Below are 25008 nucleotides of genomic sequence, written 5' to 3'. Positions count from 1 at the left end.
CCATCCATCTCATTCTAGGATGCCCCCTCATGTTCACTCCTTCCACACTTCTTTTACTAATCTCTCTTCACTCATTCTTTCCATATGTCCAAACCATCCCAATACTCTTTCATCGACCCTATCTCCCAGCTCCCTTTCCACCCCTGTTCTCCTCCTCATTTCTCACTCTATCTGGTCTAGTGACCCCTATCATACTTCTCAGGCATTTCATCTCAAACACATTCAAACTCCTTCTCTCTTCCTCTCTTATGTTCCATGTTTCTGCCTCGTACAGTGCTGTTGGCACAATTACTCCTTCATACAATGTCCTTTTAGCATCCATTCCCAAATGTCTATTTCTTATTACACTTTTTAATCCACCAAGGCATTTACTCGCTTCTCTCAATCTACATTCTACCTCCACCCCTACTCTTCCCTTTCCTGCCACATTTGCACCCAAGTATCTAAAACTGTCCACTTCCTCCAGTCTCTCTCCCTTAATACTCACTTCCAGCCTGCTGCCACTCTCTCCCCTTGTACATCTCATCACCTTATTTTTACCCACATTTATCTTCAACTTCCTTCTTTCACACACCTTCCCAAACTCTGTCACTAACTTCCTCAATCCCTCCTCTGATCCTGCTACAAGCGCAGTGTCATCAGCAAACAACAACTGGCTTACCTCCCGCTTTTCTTCATTTTCTTTAACCACCTCCAACCCTTGACTCACTACCCTTGCATTTACCTTTCACACCACCCCATCCATGTATACATTGAACAGCCAGGGCGACAAAACACATCCCTGATGAAGTCCTACCTTTACCTCGAACCATTCACTTTCTCCATTTCTAATCCTAACACAAGCTCTACTACTCTCATAAAAACTCTTGACAGCTCTTAACACCTTTCCTCCTATCCCATATATCTGCAGTACCTCCCACAGTGCCTTCCTGTCTACCCTGTCATAAGCCTTTTCCAAATCCATAAAAGCCCAAAAAACATCCTTACCTTTTCCTATAGCTTTCTCACATACCTGTCTTACCACAAAAATCTGATCTACACAACCCCTACCTGTCCTGAACCCACACTGTTCCTCACCAATTACTCCATCTGTTCCTCTCCTAATCCTCTCAATCAAGATCCTCCCATAAGCCTTCCCAACTACACTTAACAAGCTGATCCCTCTGAAACTGCTACACTCACACTTATCCCCCTTTCCCTTGTAAAGTGCAACTAAACAGGCACTCCTCCAGTCCTCCGGCACTTTACCCTCTCTTAAACAAATATCAAATAACCTCACCAGCCAGTCCACCATCACTGTATCTCCTTTTTTCAGACATTCTACATGGCATTCATCCAACCCAGGTGCCTTACCTGCTTTCATCATCTTAACAGCTGCTTTCACTTCGTCTTTCCTTATTTCTCCTCCATTTTCCTCACTCATCACTATCATTTTCTTAGCGCTTCCCACTGCAACTACCTTTCCCTCCCAATCCTCCTTCAGATTTAGCAGCTCCCTAAAATACTCTGCTCACCTTTCTCTCACTGCCTTCTCTTCCATTATCATCTCTCCATCTGCACCTTTTACCTTTTTTTCTCTACTTGATTTGCCTCCTCTTCCTCTTTTAATTTCTTCCCAAAACATCTTTTAATTACTTTCAAAATTTTGTCATACTCTTACCCCATTTCACATCTGCTCTCCTCTTTGTCTCCTTAATCTTATGCTTTACTTCTCTTTACTTTGTCCTCTCATATGATTCCCTCGTCTTAATTTGTAACCAATCTATGAAAGCCTGCTTCTTCTCTTCTACACCCTTCTTTGCTTCCTCATCCCACCGCTCACTACCCTTCCTCCTATTTCCTCCTGTCCTCCTTGTTCCACACACCATCTTTGCACACTTTATGACTCCCCCCTTGAGCCATCCCCATTCCTCCTCCACTCCTAGTTCTACTCTATCCTTCACTACCTCTCACTCCTCTCTCAGCTTCTTCTTATACTCCTTCTCCTTTTCTTTCTCATTTAAGCAGTTCACTATAAGTACCTCCCCTACCTTCTGCCCTTTTCCTCTTTCTCCATCTATTCTCCACTCTCAACTTACCTTCCACAAGAAAATGATCTGATATTTCTCCACTCTCTCCCCTTAGAGCATGTACATCCTTAACTCTTCCTACCATACTCCTGGTCACCACTATATAGTCCATTAATGATCTATCTGACACCCTTCCATCCACCACCCTCTCCCATGTGTACTTATGCTTGACTTTCTTCCAAAACACTGTATTTGCTATCATCAACTCCACCATCAACTCTCCACTACAATTTTTTCCTGGAACTCCATACTTCCCAATCACTCTGTCTATTGGTTCATTTCCTACCCTAGTATTAAGGTCTCCCAATATAACTATATTGACATTTCATCCTAATCCCTCTTATGCACTCATTTAAATCCACCCAAAAAGTCCCCCTTTCCTCTATGCTCTTCTTACCACCAGGCCCATATGCACTTACAAAAACCCACATCTCCCTTCCCAGTTTCACCATCCACATCAACCTTGAAGAAACCTCCTTCCACTCTACTACATGCTTACCTATCTCTTCACTTACTAGTGTAGCCACCCCTTCTCTCCCTTGTCCCTTCTTCACTCCTGAGAACCTCCCAACTATACTCCCAAACTCACACTCACCCCTTTCAACTTAGTTTCACTCAATGCCAACACATCCATCTTTCTTTTCACAAACATACTGCCTATCTCTTCCCTTTTACTCTCATCTGTACCACATCCATGCACATTAAAAGACCCAAACCTTAGGGTACTGGTTGGAAAACTCCTAGACCCTCTTATGCCTTTACTTTTTTTTTAGGAATGTCCCCTGTGGGGCTACAGGTAGAAGGATTCCTAGTCCTATCCCCAATACCATTTTTTTCACCCCTTACGACTCAAGTGGGAAGGCTTGGTGGTAGCTTTCTTTCCCCCCACCACAGGGTAGGCAAAAAAAAAAGGAAATGAATATTCAGAGAAATGGTACAGGACAGTAACAAGGGGTTGGGGGACAGCATAACGGAGGGACAGTTGCAGTATAATAAAAGTGTCATCATTTCTCTATGAACAGAGTCTTCCTCTATCACAAACAAAATGATGTGTGGCTCTGGTCCGTAGGGGTGCCCCATTTAGACCCTAAAGTATCAACTGCATGTTACTTTGCCACAATAACATGTTCCCAATACCCTAGAACAGGGGTTCTCATTAGGGGTGAAATTCACCCCCAGGGGGGAATTTTGGATTTTCTGGGGGTGAATTGTAACCACAATAATTTTATGGGGTAAGGAAACCAATTATAGTTTTTGGCCGATCTGGCCTGTCACCTGGGCTGGAATTATACCAGTGCTGACCCAAGTTAATCTTAGGATTAGGAAAAATAAAAGGATTTTAGTAATATTTGCATATTATTTAGAATGCACATTTTGAAACAAACTATCTTGGAGAGGAGGGGGGAATGACACTCTGACAAATGATGAAAGGGGTGTATGGGCCAAGCATGGCTGAGAACCACTGCCCTAGAAGATGTAATGGGTTGAAGGTAGTACTTTCCTAAGGTGATCAGGATGTAACAGTATAAGTATGAATATATGTGGAAAGTGCCTTCAAAACATAAATAATATTAAATTACTTCTACAAATTCTAACTTTGAAGCTGATGCAGTTCACCAATTCAATCACTCAACTAAGCTTAACCTGAGCTTTCATTTGATTTGATCAATTCATATGTTACTCCTGGTCTCTCTTGTAGAGAATTTACAGCATTTGATATTACCAAAAATAAAATTTATTGTAAATTTCCCTGGGATGAAAAATCTAATAGCTTTAAGCTATTAAATTTGTGTATATGACACCTGAATGATGGAATTTAACAGTACAGCAAGCATAAAATTAAAAATCAATACTTTTCTATCAATTCTGAGTTGCACATAATTCCATGAGCTTCTTGGATCTATAAACAGAGAATAATTTTTCAGATCTAGAGAATACTTACATCAGCTTCCCTTATTCCTTCCGACTCTAAAATAGCAGCACGTTTCTTTCTCTCTGCTTCCACCTGCATCTGCATTGCTTCTTGTACTCTCTGTGGTAACTTGATGTCCCCTGTGAAGATGTTAATAGAGAAATATAACAGGAATAATGCTTGGTTACCTCAATAATTATGTATGCAAAACTTTTCTACAGTAGAAAAAAAAAAAAAAAAAACATTAAGGAAGGCACCCTCTTACTAGGGGGAAAGGGGCTTTTGTTACATGTAGGTAGAAAGAAAAAGCCTAAACATTTGGAGGTACAGCTTAAAGGACCTACTTTCTCAACTGTTTCACATGAAGACAAATGCCAACTGCTTCCTTCCTCCTACAACTATAAGCCAGTGACAGAAAACAGTCCTACACTTATACAACATAGACAACATTCCAGTATTTCTTACCAGAAAAACCTATGAGAGGGCCCAAAGGCCAGTGCCAGCCAGTGTGGTGCTGTGCTTTTCCAGTCAGAGCAACTTGAGACAACAAATATCATCATACATACATACATATACCAAGGCCTTTTTCCCCCTTACCAGGGGGGTAGCCAAAAAGGACAAGGCACAAAAACATTCCCACCCATTTCATCCCCGAAAACACTCCACACCCCTCCACCCTCCCTCCCATCTTAGCACCTCCTAGATGACGGGTCATCCCTGCACCCTGTCCACTGCCCTGGGTCAGAAGCAGTGTCGCAGGACACAGCACATCCACAGCATGGCCGCTTCATTAAATCGGCGACCCCCCCTCTCCGTCCCCCCATATAAAGGAGAGGACGGGGAGAAATCCCTTCGGGCTGCGTCAAAGATTTTTGCTCACACACACTACCTCACCCCCATTCCCCCGTCCAATCCACCTCGTGCATCACAACTTTTTCCATATACAACCATTCTCCATTCACCCCTGTCTTCTGTCCTCTTCCGTCCTTCCTCAACCGACATTCCCCTCTTCCCCAAAGCCCCCTTCACCTCATCCATCCATCTCATCCTAGGACGTCCCCTCATGTTCACTCCCTCCACATCTGCCTTCCATACCTCCTTTACTAGTCTTTCTTCACTCATTCTTTCCATGTGTCCAAACCATCCTAATACTCTTTCATCAACCCTATCTCCCAGCTCCCTTTCCACCCCTGTTCTCCTCCTCACTTCCTCATTTCTCACTCTATCTAGCCTAGTAACCCCCATCATACTTCTCAGACACTTCATCTCAAACACATTCAAGTTCCTTCTCTCTTCCTCTCTCATGTTCCATGTTTCTGCTCCATACAGTGCTGTTGGCACAATCACTCCTTCATACAGTCTCCTCTTAGCATCCATTCCCAGATTCCTATTCCTCATTACACTTTTTAAACCACCAAGGCATTTACTCGCTTCTCTCAATCTACATTCTACCTCCACCTTCACTCCACCTTTTCCTGCCACATTTGCACCCAAGTATCTAAAACTATCCACTTTCTCCAGTTGCTCTCCCTTAATGCTCACTTCCAGATTACTGCCACTTTCACCCCTTGTACATCTCATCACCTTACTTTTACCCACATTTATCTTCAGCTTTCTTCTATCACACACTCTCCCAAACTCTGCCACCAGCTTCCTCAATCCCTCCTCCGATCCTGCCACAAGCGCAGTGTCGTCCGCAAACAACAGCTGGCTCACCTCCCACTTTTCTCCATTTTCCTTAACCATCTCCAATCCCTGACCCACTACCCTTGCATTCACCTCTCGCACTACCCCATCCATGTATAAGTTGAACAGCCAGGGTGACATAACGCATCCCTGACGAAGTCCCACCTTTAACTCAAACCACTCACTCTCTCCATTTCTAATCCTGACACAAGCTCTACTACTCTCATAAAAACTCTTGACAGCTCCCAGAAGCTTTCCTCCTATCCCGTATATCCGCATAACCTCCCACAGTGCCTTTCTGTCTACCCTGTCGTAAGCCTTTTCCAGATCCATAAAGGCCCAGAAAACATCCTTCCCCTTACCTATAGCTTTCTCACATATCTGTCTTACCACAAAAATCTGATCTACACAACCTCTACCTGTCCTAAACCCACACTGTTCCTCACCAATTACTCCCTCTGTTCCTCTCCTAATCCTCTCAATCAAGATCCTCCCATAAGCCTTCCCAACTACACTTAACAAGCTAATCCCTCTGAAACTACTACATTCACACTTGTCCCCCTTTCCCTTGTAAAGTGGAACTATACACGCACTCCTCCAGTCCTCTGGCACTCTACCTTCTCTCCAGCAAACATTAAATATCCTCACCAACCAGTCCACCATCACTATACCTCCTTTTTTAAGACATTCTGCATGGCATCCATCCAGACCAGGTGCCTTGCTTTCATCATCTTAACTGCTGCCTTTACTTCATCCTTCCTTATTTCTCCTCCATTTTCCTCACTCATCACTCTCATTTTCTTAGCATTTCCCACTGCAGCTATCTTTCCCTCCCTATCCTCCTTTATGCAGAAAAATAAAAAAAGCAACTATGACTTACTGATCTCATATCTGAGGCAGGTTATACCCCAGGCTTCTGCTGCTTTGTTGATTGCATCAACAATAGCTACATTGAGACTCTCTCTTTCCCGGAACACGTAATCTAGTGATATCTTACCAATTTCAGACCTGAAACAAAATTGCATTTAGCGTTTGTGTAATAATCACGAAATATGTCAAAAAGCAACCAATCTTATTCAACCTATGGTATACAAATACTAATAATATAGAAAATGCTATGGTTGAAATATTTCTCAAGATCTTATAGTGACATATTTATTTTTTCCAAAACAAATTAGTATTATCACAACCTGCCTATGTACAAGTGCAAAAAATATCTAAGGGAGAGAATACCGAATTTCAATTTCTTAATTTGCTATTTAGCTTCTTCACAAAATAACTCTAGCAACCACAAAATAGCAGCTCAGAACACCCAAGCTTACTTAGACAACTAGAGCATTGACACAGAATGGAAGCCGCACCCCAAGACTTGTTAATAATGCTGCTCACTGTAAACAACCAATGGGAGTGGGGTAGGTTTGATAGAATGAGAGGGAGAAAGGAGCAAAAACTGTGCATGGGTGTATGTGTGTGTATTTACCTAGTTGTATTATACAGGAAGGGAGTTATGCTTGTGGTGACCCGTCTTTGTATCCTTCAGCATCAAGTTTTTTCTTGAAACCTTAAATAGTGTTTGCACACACTGTTTCTTTGTCTAATTTGCTCCAGGTATCTATCACTCTGTGGGAAGCTATTTTTTTTTCAGATCTCTTCTGTAATTATCTTTTTTGAGTTTCTTTTCGTGTCCTCTTGTTTTTCCATTGTCCCATTTCAATAAATCATTCTTATCTAAGATTTCCATTCCTTTCATAATTCTATAGGTAGATAGTAGATCTCCTCTTTCCCTTCTTTGTTCCTAATTCTAATTTGGACAGTCTTTGTTCATATGTCATTTTGGAAAGAGTTGGTGCCAGTTTTGTTGTTGCTCTTTGTATTCTAATTTTTTTATATTCTTTTTTTGGTACTGGGTGTCCATAGTGTTGCTGCATACTTGAGTTTTGATCTTATTAGTGTATTTTTTTTTTTTTTTTTTTTTTTTTTTTTTAAATCATTTCCTCATTCAAATAGACAAATGCCACTTTTATTGACCTCAATAAATTGTAGGTTTCTCCGACTATTTTATTAATATATTTGTCCAGTGTCATGTCTTTGCCAATCATCACTCCAAGGGCTTTTTCAGAGTTTACTTTTTTGACCTCTTCTTCACCAATTTTATAATCTCTCGATATTCTGTTTTTACTTTTTCCAAATTCCATTATAATACATTTCTTGATATTGAATTTCACTTCCCACTTTTGAGTCCATTTCCAGATCTTGTCCAAGTCTTGTTGTAATGAGCTGCAATCCTCCTCCATTCTTACTTTCTTTAGTATTTTTGCGTCGTCCACAAAGAAATTCATATAACACTACTCCTTCACCCATGTCATTTATGTACATGGCAAACATGATCAGGGCCAGTACCCTGCAGGACACCATTTATCATTTCTTCCCAATCTGAGAATTTCTCTCTAATTACTACTCTCACTTTCCTCCCAGTCAGGAAGTCTTTCATCCATTCCAATAATTTTCCTCTGATGCCACCTTCTTAGTTTCTTGTGTGGTACAAATGCCTTTTGTAGATCCAGAAAGGCACAGTCTACCCAACCATCTCTCTCTTCTATTATATCTATTAATCTCAAGTAGAAGCAGATCAAGTTTGTTTTACATGATCTTCCTTGTTTGAATCCAAATTGATTTGGATTCAGTATAGTTTTTTCTTCCAAATGTTTAACCCATCTATTTTTGATTACCTTTTCACAAATTTTTGCTACTGTGGTTGTCAGGGAGACCGGTCTGTAATTTGATAGATCTTCCTTGTTTCCTCATTTATAAATCAGTGCAATGTTTGCATTCTTCCAATCCTGTGGCACCTTTCCTTCTTGAAGTGAGAATTTAATTATATTGTATATTTTATCTGTTAACCACTTCATGCTGGGCCAAAATCTCGTGGGCAGCATTAGCTGCCAGACGTACGATGTTGTGTCATAATACTCACATTATAAAAAATAAAGTCACCGTTGTATCGATCATTCTCTCTTTCACCTGTGAATTTTGATAACCATAGAAAATATGATGAAGCCAGTTTACAGAGTATGGGGGGTCACGCAGGTACATACATACTGTATACCAAGGCTTTTTCCCCCTTACAAGGGAGGTAGCCAAAAAGGAAAAGGCATAAAATCATTCCCACCCATTCCATCCCTGAAAACACTCCACACCCCTCCACCCTCCCTCCCATCTTAGCACCTCCTAGATGACGGGTCATCCCTGCACCCTGTCCACTGCCCTCGGTTAGAAGCAGTGTCGCAAGACACAGCACATCCACAGCAAGGCCGCTTCATTAAATCAGCGACCCCCCCTCTCCGTCCCCCCATATGAAGGAGAGGACGGGGAGAAATCCCTTCGGGCTGCGTCAAAATTTTGCTCACACACACTACCTCACCCCTCATCCCCCCGTCCATTCCACCTCATGCACCACAACATCTTCCATATACAGACGCTCCTCTACTTACGTTCATTCGTTTTACGTTTTTTTTTATTTTACGTTTGAACTGACTGTGAAAAAAAAAATTTGAGTGAATTTTTTAGTTTAGCGCTCTCTCCGTAGTTCAAACGATACTTACGCATGACGCTGCGTCCATTGTTTACATGGCACAAACGACAGACTGAACATGCCTTGCCTTATCCTCCTCCTCCTCTACCATCTCAATTTATGTTGCTTGAATTTAATTTATTTGAAATTAATGTTATTATTTTACAATGTTATGTGTATAATTAATGATTTAGGGGTGTTTTATAAGATACGGTAATAGAATTTACGGATGTATAGTACAGTAACAACTTACGTTCATTTTCAACTTACGTTCGGCCGTTCGGAACGTAACTAAAACATAAGTTGAGGAGCGTCTGTACAACCATTCTCCATTCACCCCTGTCTTCTGTCCTCTCCCGTCCTTCCTCAACAGACATTCCCCTCTTCCCCAAAGCCCCCTTCACCCACGCAGGTACTACAATAAATATAATCAAGAAGCCGATATGGCACCCTCGCGTACCCACTTGCTCCTCATGACGCCTACGTAGGCATCACCGTATGGAAGGGGTTAATTCCTCCATGCATTCTTTCAGTATCCAATTTGCAATTCCGTCTGGACCATGTGATTTTCTGACATCAAGGGTTTTGATTTGGTCGCTGATTTCCTTCTGTGTTACAATTATTTCTTTCATTGAGGGGGATATCTCTCTATTTCCTCACAGTTAGGTGAGTTTTCTATTGTGAATACTGATTTGAAGTGATTGTTCATAATTTCAGCCATTTCCAGTTCTTCTGTATATTCGTATTTACCCTGGCGCAGCTTTTCTATTTCTTGTTTATTCTTCAGTTTGCCATTTACATACCTGTAAAATAGTTTGGGTTCTTCCTTGCATTTTTCTATTATTATTACCCCCGTCTGGGGTATTGGCTGCTTGTTATTGTGGCAAAGTAGCATGCAGTTGATACTTTAGGGTCTATATGGAGCGACCCTACGGACCAGAGCCACACATCATTTTGTCTATGATAGAGGAAAACTCTGTTCATAGAGAAATGATGACACTTTTATACTACGACTGTCCCTCCGTTATGCTGTCCCCCAACCCCTTGTTGCTGTCCTGTACCATTTCTCTGAGTATTCTTTTTTCTGTGGTGGGGGAAAAGAACACTGCCACCAAGTATTCCCACTTGGATCGTAAGAGGCGAGAAGAAAGGGACGGAGATTGGGACTAGGCATCCTTCTTGTAGCCCCACGGGACATTCCTAAAAGAAAAGGTAAAGGCATAAGAGGGTCTGGGAGTTTTCGGACCAGCACCCTAAGGTTTGGGTCTTTTAATGTGCGTGGATGTTGTACAGATGAGAGTAAAAGGGAAGAGATAGTTAGTACGTTTGTGAGAAGATGGATGTGTTGGCTTTGAGTGAAACTAAGTTGAAAGGGAAAGGCGAGTGTAAGTTTGGGAGTGTAAGTGGGAGGTTATCAGGAGTGAAGAGAGGGCGAGGGAGGGAAGGGGTGGCTATTCTAGTAAGTGAAGAGATAGGTAAATGTGTAGTGGAGTGGAAGGAGGTTTCCTCAAGGATAATGTGGATGAAGGTGAAACTGGGAAAGGAGATGTGGGTCTTTGTAAGTGCATATGGGCCTGGTAGTGAGAAGAGTGTAGAAGAAAGGGAGGCCTTTTGGATAGATTTAAATGAGTGCATAGAGGATTTAGGGAGAAATGTCAATGTAATAATACTGGGAGACCTTAATGCTAGGGTAGGAAATGGTCCAATTGATGGAGTGGTGGGGAAATGTGGAGTCCCAGGAAAGAATCATAGTGGAGAGTTGATGGTGGAAATGTGTCTAGAAAGAGAGTTGTTGATAGCAAATACAGTGTTTCGGAAGAAAGTCAAGCATAAGTACACATGGGAGAGGGTGGATGGATGGAAGGGTGGTAGATAGAGCGTTAATGGATTATGTAGTGGTAAATAGGATTATGATAGGAAGAGTTAAGGATGTACATGTGCTAAGGGGAGAGGGTGGGGGAATATCAGATCCTTTTTTGGTGGAAGGTAAGTTGAGAGTGGAGGATAGATGGAGAAAGAGGAAAGGGACAAAAGGTAGGGAGGTTCTTAGAGTGAGCTCGTTGAATGAAAAGGAAAAGGAGAAGGAGTACAAAAAGAAGCTACAGGAGGAGTGGGAGGGAGTGAAGGATAGAGTAGAGGTAGGTGTGGAGGAGGAATGGGGATGGTTCAAGGAGGGAGTCACAAAGTGTGCAAAGATGGTGTGTGGAACAAGAAGAACAGGAAGAAATAGAAGGTAAGGTAGTGAATGGTGGGATGAGGAAACAATGAAGGTTGTAGAACAGAAGAAGCGAGCTTTCACAGATTGGTTACAAAATAGGACGAGGGAGTCATATGAGAGGTACAAAGAAAAGAAAAGAGAAGTAAAGAAAAAGGTAAAGGAGGCAAAGAGGAGAGCAGATGTGAAATGGGGTAAGAGTATGACAGAAAATTTTGAAAGTAATAAAAAGATGTTTTGGAAAGAAATTGAGAGGAAGAGGAGGCGAATCAAGTAGAGAAGAAAAGGTAAAAGGTGCAGATGGAGAGATGGTAATGGAAGAGAGGGCAGTAAGGGGAAGATGGGCAGAATATTTTAGGGAGTTGCTAAATGTGAAGGAGGATAGGGAGGGAAAGATAGCTGCAGTGGGAAATGCTAAGAAAATGACCGTGATGAATGAGGAAAATGGAGGAGAAATATGGAAGGATGAAGTGAAGGCAGTTGTTAAGATGATGAAAGCAGGTAAGGCACCTGGTCTGGATGGATGCCATGCAGAATGTCTAAAAAAAGGAGGTACAGTGATTGTTGACTGGCTGGTGAGGTTATTTAATGTTTGCTGGAGAGAGGGTAGAGTACCGGAGGACTGGAGGAGTGCCTGTATAGTTCTTCTTTACAAGGGAAAAGGGGACAAGTGTGAATATAGTAGTTTCAGAGGGATTAGCTTGTTAAGTGTAGTTGGGAAGGCTTATGGGAGGATCTTGATTGAGAGGATTAGGAGAGGAATAGAGGGAGTAATTGGTGAGGAACAGTGTGGATTTAGGATGGGTAGAGGTTGTGTAGATCAGATCTTTGTGGTAAGACAGATATGTGAGAAAGCTATAGGAAAGGAGAAGGATGTTTTTTGGGCTTTTATACATACATACCAAGGCTTTTTCCCCCCTTCCAAGGGAGGTAGCCAAAAAGGAAAAGGCATAAAATCATTCCCACCCATTCCATCCCTAAATACACTCCACACCCCTCCACCCTCCCTCTTATCTTGGCACCTCCTGGATGACAGGTCATCCCTGCACCTTGTCCACTGCCCTGGGTCAGAAGCAGTGTCGCAAGACACAGCACATCCACAGCAAGGCCACTTCATTAAATCGGCGACCACCCGTCTCCGTCCCCCCATTGCATAAAAGGAGATGGGGAGAAATCCCTTCTATGGATCTGGAAAAGGCTTACGACAGGGTAGACAGAAAGGCACTGTGGGAGGTTATGCAGATATACACGATAGGAGGAAAGCTTCTGGGAGTTGTCAAGAGTTTTTATGAGAGTAGTAGAGCTTGTGTCAGGATTAGAAATGGAGAGAGTGAGTGGTTCAAGGTAAAGGTGGGAAGTCGTCAAGGATGCGTTATGTCGCCCTGGCTGTTCAACTTATACATGGATGGGGTAGTGCAAGAGGTAAATGCAAGGGTAGTGGGTCAGGGATTGGAGATGATTAAAGAAAATAGAGAAAAGTGGGAGGTGAGCCAGCTGTTCTTTGCAGACGACACTGCACTTGTGGCAGGATCGGAGGAGGGATTGAGGAAGTTGGTGACAGAGTTTGGGAGAGTATGTGATAGAAGAAAGCTGAAGATAAATGTGGGTAAAAGTAAGGTGATGAGATGTACAAGGGGTGAAAGTGGCAGTAGACTGGAAGTGAGCATTAAGGGAGCGTGACTGGAGGAAGTGGATAGTTTTAGATACTTGGGTGCAAATGTGGCAGGAAAAGGTGGAGTGAAGGTGGAGGTAGAATGTAGATTGAGAGAAGCGAGTAAATGCCCTGGTGGATTAAAGAGTGTAATGAGGAATAGATATTTGGGAATGGATGCTAAGAGGAGACTGTATGAAGGAGTGATTGTGCCAACAGCACTGTATGGAGCAGAAACATGGAATATAAGAGAGGAAGAGAGAAGGAGTTTGAATGTGTTTGAGATGAGGTGTCTGAGAAGTATGATGGGGGTTACTAGGCTAGATAGAGTGAGAAATGAGGAGGTGAGGAGGAGAACAGGGGTGGAAAGGGAGTTGGGAGATAGGGTTGATGAAAGAGTATTAGGATGGTTTGGACACATGGAAAGAATGAGTGAAGAAAGACTAGTAAAAGAGGTATGGAAGGCAGATGTGGAGGGAGTGAACATGAGGGGACCTCCTAGGATGAGGTGGATGGATGGGGTGAAGGGGGCTTTGGGGAAGAGGGGAATGTCTGTTGAGGAAGGACAGGAGAGGACAGAAGACAGGGGTGAATGGAGAATGGTTGTATATGGATGATGTTGTGATGCATGAGGTGGAATGGGCGGGGGGATGGGGGATGAGGTAGTATGTGTGAGCAAACTTTGACGCAGCCAGAAAGGATTTCTCCCTGTCTTCTCTTTTTATGCAAGGGGGGGTCGCCGATTTAATGAACCGGCCTTGCTGTAGATGCGCTGTGTCTTGCGACACTGCTTCTGACCCCCCAGGGTGCTAAGAAAAGAGGGAGGGTGGAGGGATGTGGAGTGTATTCAGGGATGGAATGGGTGGGAATGATTTTATGCCTTTTCCTTTTTGGTTACCTCCCTTGTAAGGGGGAAAAAGCCTTGGTATATGTATGTGTGTATGTATTATTATTATTTTTTTTTTTTTGTAGTTTCCCTTTTCATCTCTGCGTATTTTTACATAATCATTTCTTAGTTTGATGTACATTTGCCATTTGCTTGTTTTCTTGTCTTTTTTCCATTTCTTCCAAGCTTTGTCTCCTTTATCCTTAGCCACACTACATTTTTTGTTGTACCAGCTTTTTATGTTCTTTCCCTTTTTTGTTGTGGTATGTATTTATTCATTCCCTCATTATAAATTTCTTTTAGTATATTCCATTTCTCTTCCATCCCTGTTTCTTCATTTAGGAATTTCAGGCTCTGTCGTAAGTATTAAATCCAGCCTAGATGGTTCTTCACTACCTCTGTATCTGGTATTTTACCTTATCCACTGAGTCATTGTGTATGCGATGGTCATGTCAAGCAGGACGTTGCCCCAGAGTTCCTCTCCACCCTAAACTGTCATTTCCTACCAACATATTTCTTTTGAATTAAAGTGCCCCAAAATACTGTATTTCCTCTGTCCTTCAGTATACTTCTAATATTTTGGAATGATCACTTTCTATCCAGGCCTGTGTTTTGGGGGGCACATACACCACTACAAATTTTCTACTCTTCATATGTTTGCTTTCAACTTGTATCATAATTGATTCTACATTATTTTTTCCTTCAGTTATTTTTGTTACATTCAAATCTTTATTAGTCAAAATTAATACTCTGCCACCCTGTTTATCTTTTCTGTTCTTTGTCCAGCAGTTGTATAAACCTTGTCCCACAGTGTTGGGTGGTGGAGTATACTTTAAGTTAGTTTCCTCTATTCCCATTATGTCTGGTTTTTCTAAGGCCAAGTAATCATTTAATTCATTCATTCCTGAAGTTATTCCATCTATATTGGTATAAGCTATTTTTAATTTCCTTTCTCCTTGTCTTTTTCTGTCTTCTTTGTTTCCATTTTCCTTATATACCAGTTTCTCTGCCTCAGGTCCACCACTCCAATTTTTTTTTTTTCAGTTTCAGTTCTCTTTTCGTTTTTTTTTTTCATTCACTTCATTTCTAAGTTCTTTTTTCTTTTTCTTCCTCACTCATTTCTTTTTTATCCATATATTTTTGTAATGTTCACTATTTGCTAATTTCGTTGTTCTGGATAGTACTTCCTCTGCAATTGTTTGAGATCTAAGCTTTACTTTCAGTGGACTGTATTGTTTTTCTTTAGAGTATCTGCCCATCCTATAGGCCTCCTCGATTTCCCTTGTGCTACCACTTGTAATTCTTTCAGAATTTCCTTAGCGATCTCTTTCTCCTTCTTTTCCCTCTGATATCTAGGTACATCATGCTTCTCTTTAATGCCACAGATTACAATGCATCTATTTTTATCCACTGTGTCCCTAACTAAGGTGCCTTTCTCTTTAATTACTCGGATCACCGTTTCCTTGGTATTTTCCTTGACCTGTTACTCCATTATTTCTTTGAGGGATACTTTTTGACATTCCTGTTCTACTTTCCACTGTTTATTTCCTGCAAGTAATTTTCTTTTATTTTTTCTTCCACCTTTTCAGTCACTTGCATTTGATCTTTTATCTCCTTTTTTAATGCCTCACTCCTATTTATGTCTTTACTTGTCAACCTTTCATTTTCTGCCTTTAATTTACTTAATTCCTTTTTTAAGTCATCTATCTCCCTATTATTCTCCTCATTGGCTTTCCTTAGAACAGATACTTCTTTGTAAATTGTTTTGTATTCACATTTGAGTTCTATTGAATCATCCAAAATGTCATTAATATCTCTATTTCTCATTATATTTCTATACCTGGGTTCTCTATCCATTTCTAATCCTCTATGCATAATACTTCCTTCCCCTTCAAACCCCCAAAAACCTCTTTCAAACCTTTGGTATTCCCTTGGTGTTTGAGACACGTCTTGTTTCGAATGACACCAAGTGGAGTCTCAATTCTTTCTTCTAAGCAACTCTTCGCTGATTCTTTGTCTCTCGGAGTTTCTTCGCTTCTTTCCATTTTTTTAAAGACCAATGGAGAGAGAGAGAAAAAAAAAAAAAAAAAAAAAAAAAAAAAAAAAAAAAAGAGATACAAAGACATTTACATTTTGGTGCCAATGAGCTTTCGCTTTCACTACAACATATATATGTAAGCAACTAGGTCAGGTTTCAAATCGTTCGTTCATGAATCGCTAGCTAGCGGCTTGGAGCGTTCATTCTGGCACATCCAGCTTCGATCGTGTCTGCTTTGTGCATGAAGCAGTGATTGTGCCAACAGCACTGTATGGGGCAGAAACATGGAACATAAGAGAGGAAGAGAGGAGTTTGAATGTATTTATCTAGTTGTATTTTACAGGACGAAAGCTATGCTCATAGTGACCCATTTTCATATCTCTCCACATCCAGTTTATTCTTAAAATCTTGTATAGTTTTGGCACTCACTGTTTCTCTGTTTAGTTTGTTCCAGACATCACTCACTCTATGTGGGAAGCTATTCATTTTTAAATCTCTTCTGTAACTGTCCTTCTTTAGCTTCTTTTCGTGTCCTCTTCTTTCTCTTCTGTCCCATTTTAATAAGTTGTCTCTATCAAGAATTTTCATCCCTTTCATAATCCTGTAAATGGTCAACAATTCACCTCTCTCTCTTTTTTGTTCCAGTGTTGATAGATGTAATTTATCCAATCTTTGTTCGTATGTCAAATCTGACTTCCTTGTCACCAAGTTTATATTGACCCGATATTCTATTTTTGCTTTTTCCAAATTCCATTATACTACATTTCTTAATGTTAAAGTTCATTTCACACCTCTGACTCCATTCCCATATTTTGTCTAGGTCTTCTTGTAGTGATCTGCAATCTTCTTCTGTGCTTACTCTTTTGAGTAATTTGGCATGGTCAGCAAACAAGTTCATGTAACACTTCACTCCCTCATCCTTATTATTTATATATATGGGAAACATTAAAGGAGCCAATAGAGCCTTGCAGGACGCCACTTATCTTCCCAGTTCAAATTTTTGTTTCTAAGTACCACTCTCATTTTTTTTCCACTTTAGAAATCCTTCCAGTAGCTTACCTTGTACTCCTCCTATTATTTCAAATTTTCTTATTAACTCTTTATGTGGTACATTTTCAAAAGCCTTCTACAAGTCCAAGAAGGCACAATCTGCCCAGCCATCTCTTCTTGTATTATCTAGATTAATCTCGAGTAAAAGCATATTAGGTTTGTGGTACACGATCTTCCACTTCTAAAGCCAAATTGTTTAAGGTTTGATATTCTATTTTCTTCCAAGTGTTTGATCCATTTGTTTCTGATAACTTTTTCACATATTTTTCCTACTGTGCTTGTAAGGGATACTGGTCTGAAGTTTGTAGGACCTTCTTTCTTTCTTCCTTTATATATTGGTACTATGTTTGCATCTTTCCAATCTTGTGGTACCTTTCCTTCTTTGAGTGAAAAGTCTATTTTCTTGTATAATTTGTCCGTCAGTTTGTCTATACACTCTTTCAGTATCCAATTTGCAATTCCATCCGGTCCATGTAATTTCCTAACATCTAAGTTTTTTACTTGGTCTCTTATTTCTTTCTGTGTTACCTTTATTTCTTTCATTTTAGGGGGTCTTTCTCATTGCCCATCTTCCCAAATTTGTGAGCTCTCAATTGTAAAAACAGACCTAAAATGTCTGATCATAACTTCTGCCATCCCTGTGTCACCTATATATTCTTTATCTCCACGCAGTTTTACAATTTCGTGTTTGTCTTTTAATCTATCATTTACATATCTGTAAAAGAGTTTAGGTTGATCCTTACATTTGTCTATAATATCTTTTCATAGTTTCATTTTTCTTTCCTGCACAGGTAAAGGTGGGACTTCGTCAAGGATGCGTTATGTCGCCCTGGCTGTTCAACCTATACATGGATGGGGTAGTGCGACAGGTAAATGCAAGGGTAGTGGGTCAGGGATTGGAGATGGTTAAAGAAAATGGAGAAAAGTGGGAGGTGAGCCAGCTGTTGTTTGCAGACGACACTGCGCTTGTGGCAGGATTGGAGAAGGGATTGAGGAAGTTGGTGACAGAGTTTGGGAGAGTATGTGATAGAAGAAAGCTGGGTAAAAGTAAGGTGATGTGATGTACAAGGGGTGAAAGTGGCAGTAGACTGGAAGTGAGCATTAAGGGAGAGTGACTGGAGGAAGTGGATAGTTTTAGATACTTGGGTGCAAATGTGGCAGGAAAAGGTGGAGTGAAGGTGGAGGTAGAATGTAGATTGAGAGAAGCGAGTAAATGCCTTGGTGGATTGAAGAGTAATGAGGAATAGACATTTGGGAATGGATGCTAAGAGGAGACTGTATGAAGGAGTGATTGTGCCAACAGTACTGTATGGGGCAGAAACATGGAACATAAGAGAGGAAGAGAGAAGGAGTTTGAATGTGTTTAAGATGAGGTGTCTGAGAAGTATGATGGGGGTTACTAGGCTGGATAGAGTGAGAAATGAGGAGGTGAGGAGAAGAACGGGGGTGGAAAGGGAGTTGGGAGATAGGGTTGATGAAAGAGTATTAGGGACGTCCTAGGATGAGGTGGATGGATGGGGTGAAGGAGGCTTTGGGGAAGAGGGGATTGTCTGTTGAGGAAGGACGGGAGAGGACAGAAGACAGGGGTAATGGAGAATGGTTGTATATGGATGATGTTGTGATGCATGAGGTGGAATGGGCAGGGGGATGGGGGATGAGGTAGTATGTGTGAGCAAAATTTGACGCAGCCGGAAGGGATTTCTCCCCGTCTTCTCCTTTTATGCATGTGGGGACAGAGAGGGGGGGTCGCTGATTTAATGAAGCGGCCTTGCTGTGGATGTGCTGTGTCTTGCAACACTGCTTCTGACCCAGGGCAGTGGCCAAGGTGCAGGGATGACCCATCATCCAGGAGGTGCTAAGATGAGAGGGAGGGTGGAGGGGTGAGGAGTGTTTTCAGGGATGGAATGGGTGGGAATGATTTTATGCCTTTTCCTTTTTGGCTACCTCCCTTGTAAGGGGGAAAAAGCCTTGGTATATATATATATGTATGTATGATTGTATGTATATATGCATATATTCATATATTCGTTCCTAAGATTTATATATGTTTGCCATTTGGATGTTTTTTTTCTTCTATCTTTTCCAGGTTTTGTCTCTTCTGTCTTTAGCCACTTTCACCCCTTGTACATCTCAACACCTTACTTTTACCCACATTTATATTTAGCTTTCTTCTATCACATACTCTCCCAAACTCTGTCACCAACTTCCTCAATCCCGCCTCTGATCCTGCCACAAGCGCAGTGTCTTCCACAAACAACAGCTGGCTCACCTCCCACTTTTCTCCATTTTCTTTAACCATCTCCAATCCCTGACCCACCACCCTTGCATTTACCTCTCGCACTACCCCATCCATGTATAAGTTGAACAGCCAGGGCGACATAATGCATCCTTGACGAAGTCCCACCTTTACCTCGAACCACTCACTCTCTCCATTTCTAATCCTGACACAAGCTCTACTACTCTCATAAAAACTCTTGACAGCTCCTAGAAGCTTTCCTCCTATCCCGTATATCTGCACAACCTCCCACAGTGCCTTTCTGTCTACCCTGTCGTAAGCCTTTTCCAGATCCATAAAAGCCCAAAAAACATCCTTCCCCTTTCCTATAGCTTTCTCACATATCTGTCTTACCACAAAGATCTGATATACACAACCTCTACCCGTCCTAAATCCACACTGTTCCTCTCCAATTACTCCCTCTGTTCCTTTCCTAATCCTCTCAATCAAGATCTTCCCATAAGCCTTCCCAACTACACTTACCAAACTAATCCCTCTGAAACTACTACATTCACACTTGTCCCCTTTTCCCTTATAAAGTGGAACTATACAGGCACTCCTCCAGTCCTCCGGCACTCTACCCTCTCTCCAGCAAACATTAAATATCCTCACCAGCCAGTCCACTATCACTGTACCTCCTTTTTTTTTTAGACATTCTGCATGGCATCCATCCAGACCAGGTGCCTTACCTGCTTTCATCATCTTAACAACTGTCTTCACTTCATCCTTCCTTATTTCTTCTCCATTTTCCTCACTCATCACGGTCATTTTCTTAGCTTTTCCCACTGCAGCTATCTTTCCCTCCCTATCCTCCTTCACATTTAGCAACTCCCTAAAATATTCTGCCCATCTTTCCCTTACTGCCTTCTCTTCCATTATCATCTATCTGCACCTTTTACCTTTTCTTCTCTACTTGATTCGCCTCCTCTTCCTCTCTTAATTTCTTTCCAAAACATCTTTTTATTACTTTAAAAAACTGGAAGCGAGCATAAAGGGAGAGCAACTGGAGGAAGTGGATAGTTTTAGATACTTGGGTGCAAATGTGGCAGGAAAAGGTGGAGTGAAGGTGGAGGTAGAATGTAGATTCAGAGAAGCAAGTAAATGCCTTGGTGGATTGAAGAGAGTAATGAGAAATAGACATTTGGGAATGGATGCTAAGAGGAGATTATATGAAGGAGTGATTGTGCCAACAGCACTGTATGGGGCAGAAACATGGAACATAAGAGAGGAAGAGAGAAGGAGTTTGAATGTGTTTGAGATGAGGTGTCTGAGAAGTATGATGGGGGTTTCTAGGCTAGATAGAGTGAGAAATGAGGAGGTGAGGTGGAGAACAGGGGTGGAAAGGGAGTTGGGAGATAGGGTTGATGAAAGAGTATTAGGATGGTTTGGACACATGGAAAGAATGAGTGAAGAAAGACTAGTAAAAGAGGTATGGAAGGCAGATGTGGAGGGAGTGAACATGAGGGGACGTCCTTGGATGAGATGAATGGATGGGGTGAAGGGGGCTTTGGGGAAGAGGGGAATGTCTGTTGAGGAAGGATGGGAGAGGACAGAAGACAGGGGTGAATGGAGAATGGTTGTATATGGATGATGTTGTGATGCATGAGGTGGAATGGGTGGGGGGATGGGGGATGAGGTAGTATGTGTGAGCAAAATCTGACGCAGCCCAGAGGGATTTCTCCCTGTCTTCTCCTTTTCTGCATGGGGGGACGGAGAGGGGGGGTCGCCGATTTAATGAAGCGGCCTTACTGCGGATGTGCTGTGTCTTGCGACACTGCTTCTGACCCAGGGCAGTGGACAAGGTGCAGGGATGACCTGTCATCCAGGAGGTGCTAAGATAAGAGGGAGGGTGGGGGGGAGTGTATTTAGGTGATCAGAAAGTAATGACAGTCGGACTCGTAGCTGAGAGACTATAAGTGTTGGGGGGCAGGGAGCAAGGGGCAGCAAGTGTTGCCTGTTGTTACATGTTTGAGCTTGTCACTGTTTGTCTAGCTTACATTTTATTGTTGAGCTGTGCGTTTGCGTCATTGTTGGTTTGCCTCTCTAACCGGAAACATGGATTTTTCGAAAGAAGGCTGCAGATTCTACACCTTCACAAAGTGGAAACTTGGGAAAAAAGCAACGGAGATCAGAGAGGAATTGTTGCAAGTTTTTCCCAAGTCTACTCCATCACTGAAAACTGTTTCCCGCTGGATTCGAGCTTTCGCAGCCGGAAAATTGCAGCTAGAAGATGATCATCGTCCTGGCCGCCCTCGGACATCCATGACCGAAGCAACGACGGTCCGTGCGCGGGCCATCATTGACGAAGATCCAACTGTTACTCTTCGATTCTTATCCTTGGAGCTCGGTGTCAGTTATGGGAGCGCACATGACATCGTGCATGAACACTTAGGGCTGGGGAAGAAGTGTGCTCGATGGATACCTCATTTGCTTACGGAAGAGCAGAAGAGCGAACGGGTGCAGATTTGTCGTCTATGGCTGGCTGAATTCGAGCCAAATGGTCCGAAACGGTTCTCAGATGTAGCTACCGGAGATGAGTGTTGGATTTCTTTCTTCACCACCAGAGACAAGCAGTCTAACATGGTGTGGCTGAGTGATGAAGAACCTCGACCTCAGATTCTGAAGGAAGGATTTCGCAGCAGGAAGCGCCTTTTCACCATCTTCTTCAATTCACAAGGACCAATGTGTGTGGATGTAATGCCTCAACAGTGTACTATCACAGCCCAGTACTACACTGATCACGTCCTTCCTCGAGTCCTGGAATATCAGGGCAAGACTGCACCAACCCGTCGCCGATTGCGCCTTTTGCTGCACCATGACAATGCTGCCCCCCACAAAGCTCGCCTCACTGTGCAGTTCCTGGAGCAGCAGGGGATCACACTTCTCCCCCACCCACCCTACTCGCCTGACCTTGCTCCCTGTGATTTTTGGTTGTTTCCAAAGATCAAGGGTGCGATCGCAGGGAAGCTGTTTCATCGCATCCAAGATCTGGCGCGAGCAGTCAATTCAGAGCTACGAGGTATATCGACTTCTGAGTACCGTGAGTGCTTCATGAAGTGGCGAAAGAGGATGGAACGTTGCATAGAGGCAGGAGGGGAGTACTTTGAAGGTATGTAGGCCACTATTTGGATTTACCTCTGTACCGTGAAAATATATGGTATCACTGTCATTACTTTTTGATCACCCCTCGTATGTCTTCAGCCTCACTGCACCTTTTGCTGTACCAACACTTTATATTAATCTCTTTTTGCTTCTTCCTTGTACTATTCTTTGAATATGTTCCATTTGTCTTCCATCTTTGTTTCCTCTTTGGACAATTTATCCCAATTTGTGTTTTGGATTTTTTTTTTTAGTTTTACAAAATCCATTTTGTTGTACATTAATCTTCCTTCTCTTATGTTTATCATTCCTTCTTACATTGTTTTGTTCTTTTAACACAAACTCTATTAGTATATGGTCACTCTTTCCAATTGATGTTTTATATTCCATTTTGTTCACGATATCTGGTTCAGAAGTTAATATTAAGTCTAGTTTCGATGGTTCCTCATTGTTTCTATATCTAGTATTTTCCTTAAATGTGTTTGAGATGAAATGCCTGAGAAGTATGATAGGGGTTATTGGGCTAGATGGAGTGAGAAATGAGGTGGTGAGGAGGAGAACGGGTGGAGAGGGAGTTGGGAGATAGGGTTGATGAACAAGTATTGGGATGGTTTAGACACATGGAAAGAATGAGTGAAGAAAGATTAGTAAAAGAGGTGTGGAAGGCAGAGGTGGAAGAAGTGAACATGAGGGAGCAACATAGGGTGAGATGGATGGATGAGGTAAAAGGTACATTGGGAAAGAGGGGAATGTTTGTTGAGGAAGGATGGGAGAGGACAGAAATTAGGGGTGAATGGAGAAGGGTTGTGTATGGATGATGCTGTGATGTATGAGAGGGAGTGGGTGGGGGATGTGGGGTGAGGGAGTAAGTATGAGAAATAAATTGACACAGCCTGAAGGGATTTCTCCCTGTCTTCTCCTTTTCTGCATGAGGGGACAGAGAGGGGGGTTGCTGATTTAATGAAGCGGCCTTGCTGTGGATGTGCTGTATCTTGCAATATTGCTTCTGACCCAGGGCAGTGGACAAGATGAAGGGATGACCCGTCATCCAGGAGGTGCCAAGAGGGAGGGAAGAGGGTAGAGGGGAGTGGAGTATGTAGGGGATGGAATGGGTGGAAGTGGTTTCTATGCCTTTGTTTTTTGGCTACCTCCCATGTAAGGGGGGAAAAAGCCTTTGGTATATGTATTCTTCTTCCCCTACCACAGGGGTAAGAGGAGAAAATGGAAATATATACTCAAAGAGGCAGTACAAGACCATATTAAGAGGGGGACAGCATATCACAGGGACTGTCAGTGCATTAAAATAGCATTATTTCTCTAAGAGTAGAAATTTCCTTTGACATAAACAAAATGTGTGGCTCTGCTCTGTAGGGTGCCCCATTTAGTCCCTAAAGCATCTATTGCATGCAACTTAGCAATTCATACTGGACAATAACATGCAGCCAATACCCCAGATGGGGTATACATCTATTTACCAAGGTCCTTTTTCTCCCTTACAGGGATGTCACCAAGTCAAAAGGCAATTATCTACTCCCACCCATTCCACCATTCTTTCTTCCCTCTCATCTTACTCCTCATGGATGAAGGGTCATCCCTGCATCCTGCCCAATGACTTGGGTCAGAAGCGATGTAGCAAGATGTAGGACATCCACAGCAAGGCTGCTTCATCTAATAGGCACCCCCCCCCCCTCTCCACCCCCTCATGCAGAGAAAGAAAAGATGAGAAATCTCTTTGGGTTGCATCAAAATGTCTTTCATACATAACCACTCCCTATCTCCCCCCATACTTCCTTGGATCACAGACATTCTACACTCACTCCTATATCCTGCCTTCTCCCTTCCTTGCTCAATAGACATTCCCCTCTTGTTTAATGCCCCTTTCACCCCATCCATCTCATTTTTGGTTGTGCCTTAATTCACTTTATCTAACTACCTTCCACAGCTCTTTTACTAATCTTTCTTCACTTATCCTTTCCATTTCATTAATTTGGCGACCCCCTCCTCTCCATCCCCTCATGCAGAAAAGGAGAAGGAGGAGAAGGAGAAGGAGGAGGAGGAGGAGGAGGAGGAGGAGGAGGAGGAGGAGGAGGAGGAGGAGGAGGAGGAGGAGAAGAAGAAGAAGAAGAAGAAGAAGAAGAAGAAGAAGAAGAAGAAGAAGAAAAAAAAGAAGAAGAAGAAGAAGAAGAAGAAGAAGAAGAAGAAAAAAAACCACCTACCTCATAGTAGTTTGTGCAAGTTGTGTAATAGCAAACTCAGGATCTTCAACTCCATAGCTGGCTTTAAATGGATCAAGGATACGTAAGTACAGCACACCATCTATATTCAAATTCACGTTATCTGTGGAAGAAATTGGAAATCAGGAGCACTGTAGCCAAATCCCCATTAAACTGTACCACAACTATGTGCTGTGTCTTGCTCATTGCCTCTCCCTCCACATCTGCCTTCCCAACTTCCTTTCCACCCCTGTTCTCCTCCTCATCTCCTAATTTCTCACTCTATCTAGCCTAGTAACCCCCATCATACTTCTCAGACACCTCATCTCAAACACATTCAAAC

The 25008-nt window shown here is 42.2% G+C and overlaps 1 protein-coding gene across 1 annotated transcript in view; it reads right to left on the bottom strand.

Annotated features, from left to right (window-relative positions):
* LOC143017894 (stomatin-like protein 2, mitochondrial) overlaps positions 1 to 25008 on the bottom strand; it is a 52961-nt gene that overhangs the window by 6454 nt on the left and 21499 nt on the right. The window contains exons 4-6 of the mRNA XM_076172934.1: positions 24669 to 24789; positions 6548 to 6675; positions 4012 to 4121 (exon numbers count right to left, since the gene is read on the bottom strand). Coding sequence (XP_076029049.1) covers positions 4012 to 4121; positions 6548 to 6675; positions 24669 to 24789 — 359 coding nt within the window. The remainder of the gene's footprint in view (positions 1 to 4011; positions 4122 to 6547; positions 6676 to 24668; positions 24790 to 25008) is intronic.

Source organism: Oratosquilla oratoria, chromosome 33 (assembly GCF_046742065.1).
Source record: "Oratosquilla oratoria isolate Oo_2021 chromosome 33, ASM4674206v1, whole genome shotgun sequence".
In the NCBI taxonomy this organism is placed as follows: domain Eukaryota; kingdom Metazoa; phylum Arthropoda; class Malacostraca; order Stomatopoda; family Squillidae; genus Oratosquilla; species Oratosquilla oratoria.
This window is presented reverse-complemented; position numbering and strand designations above follow the sequence as displayed.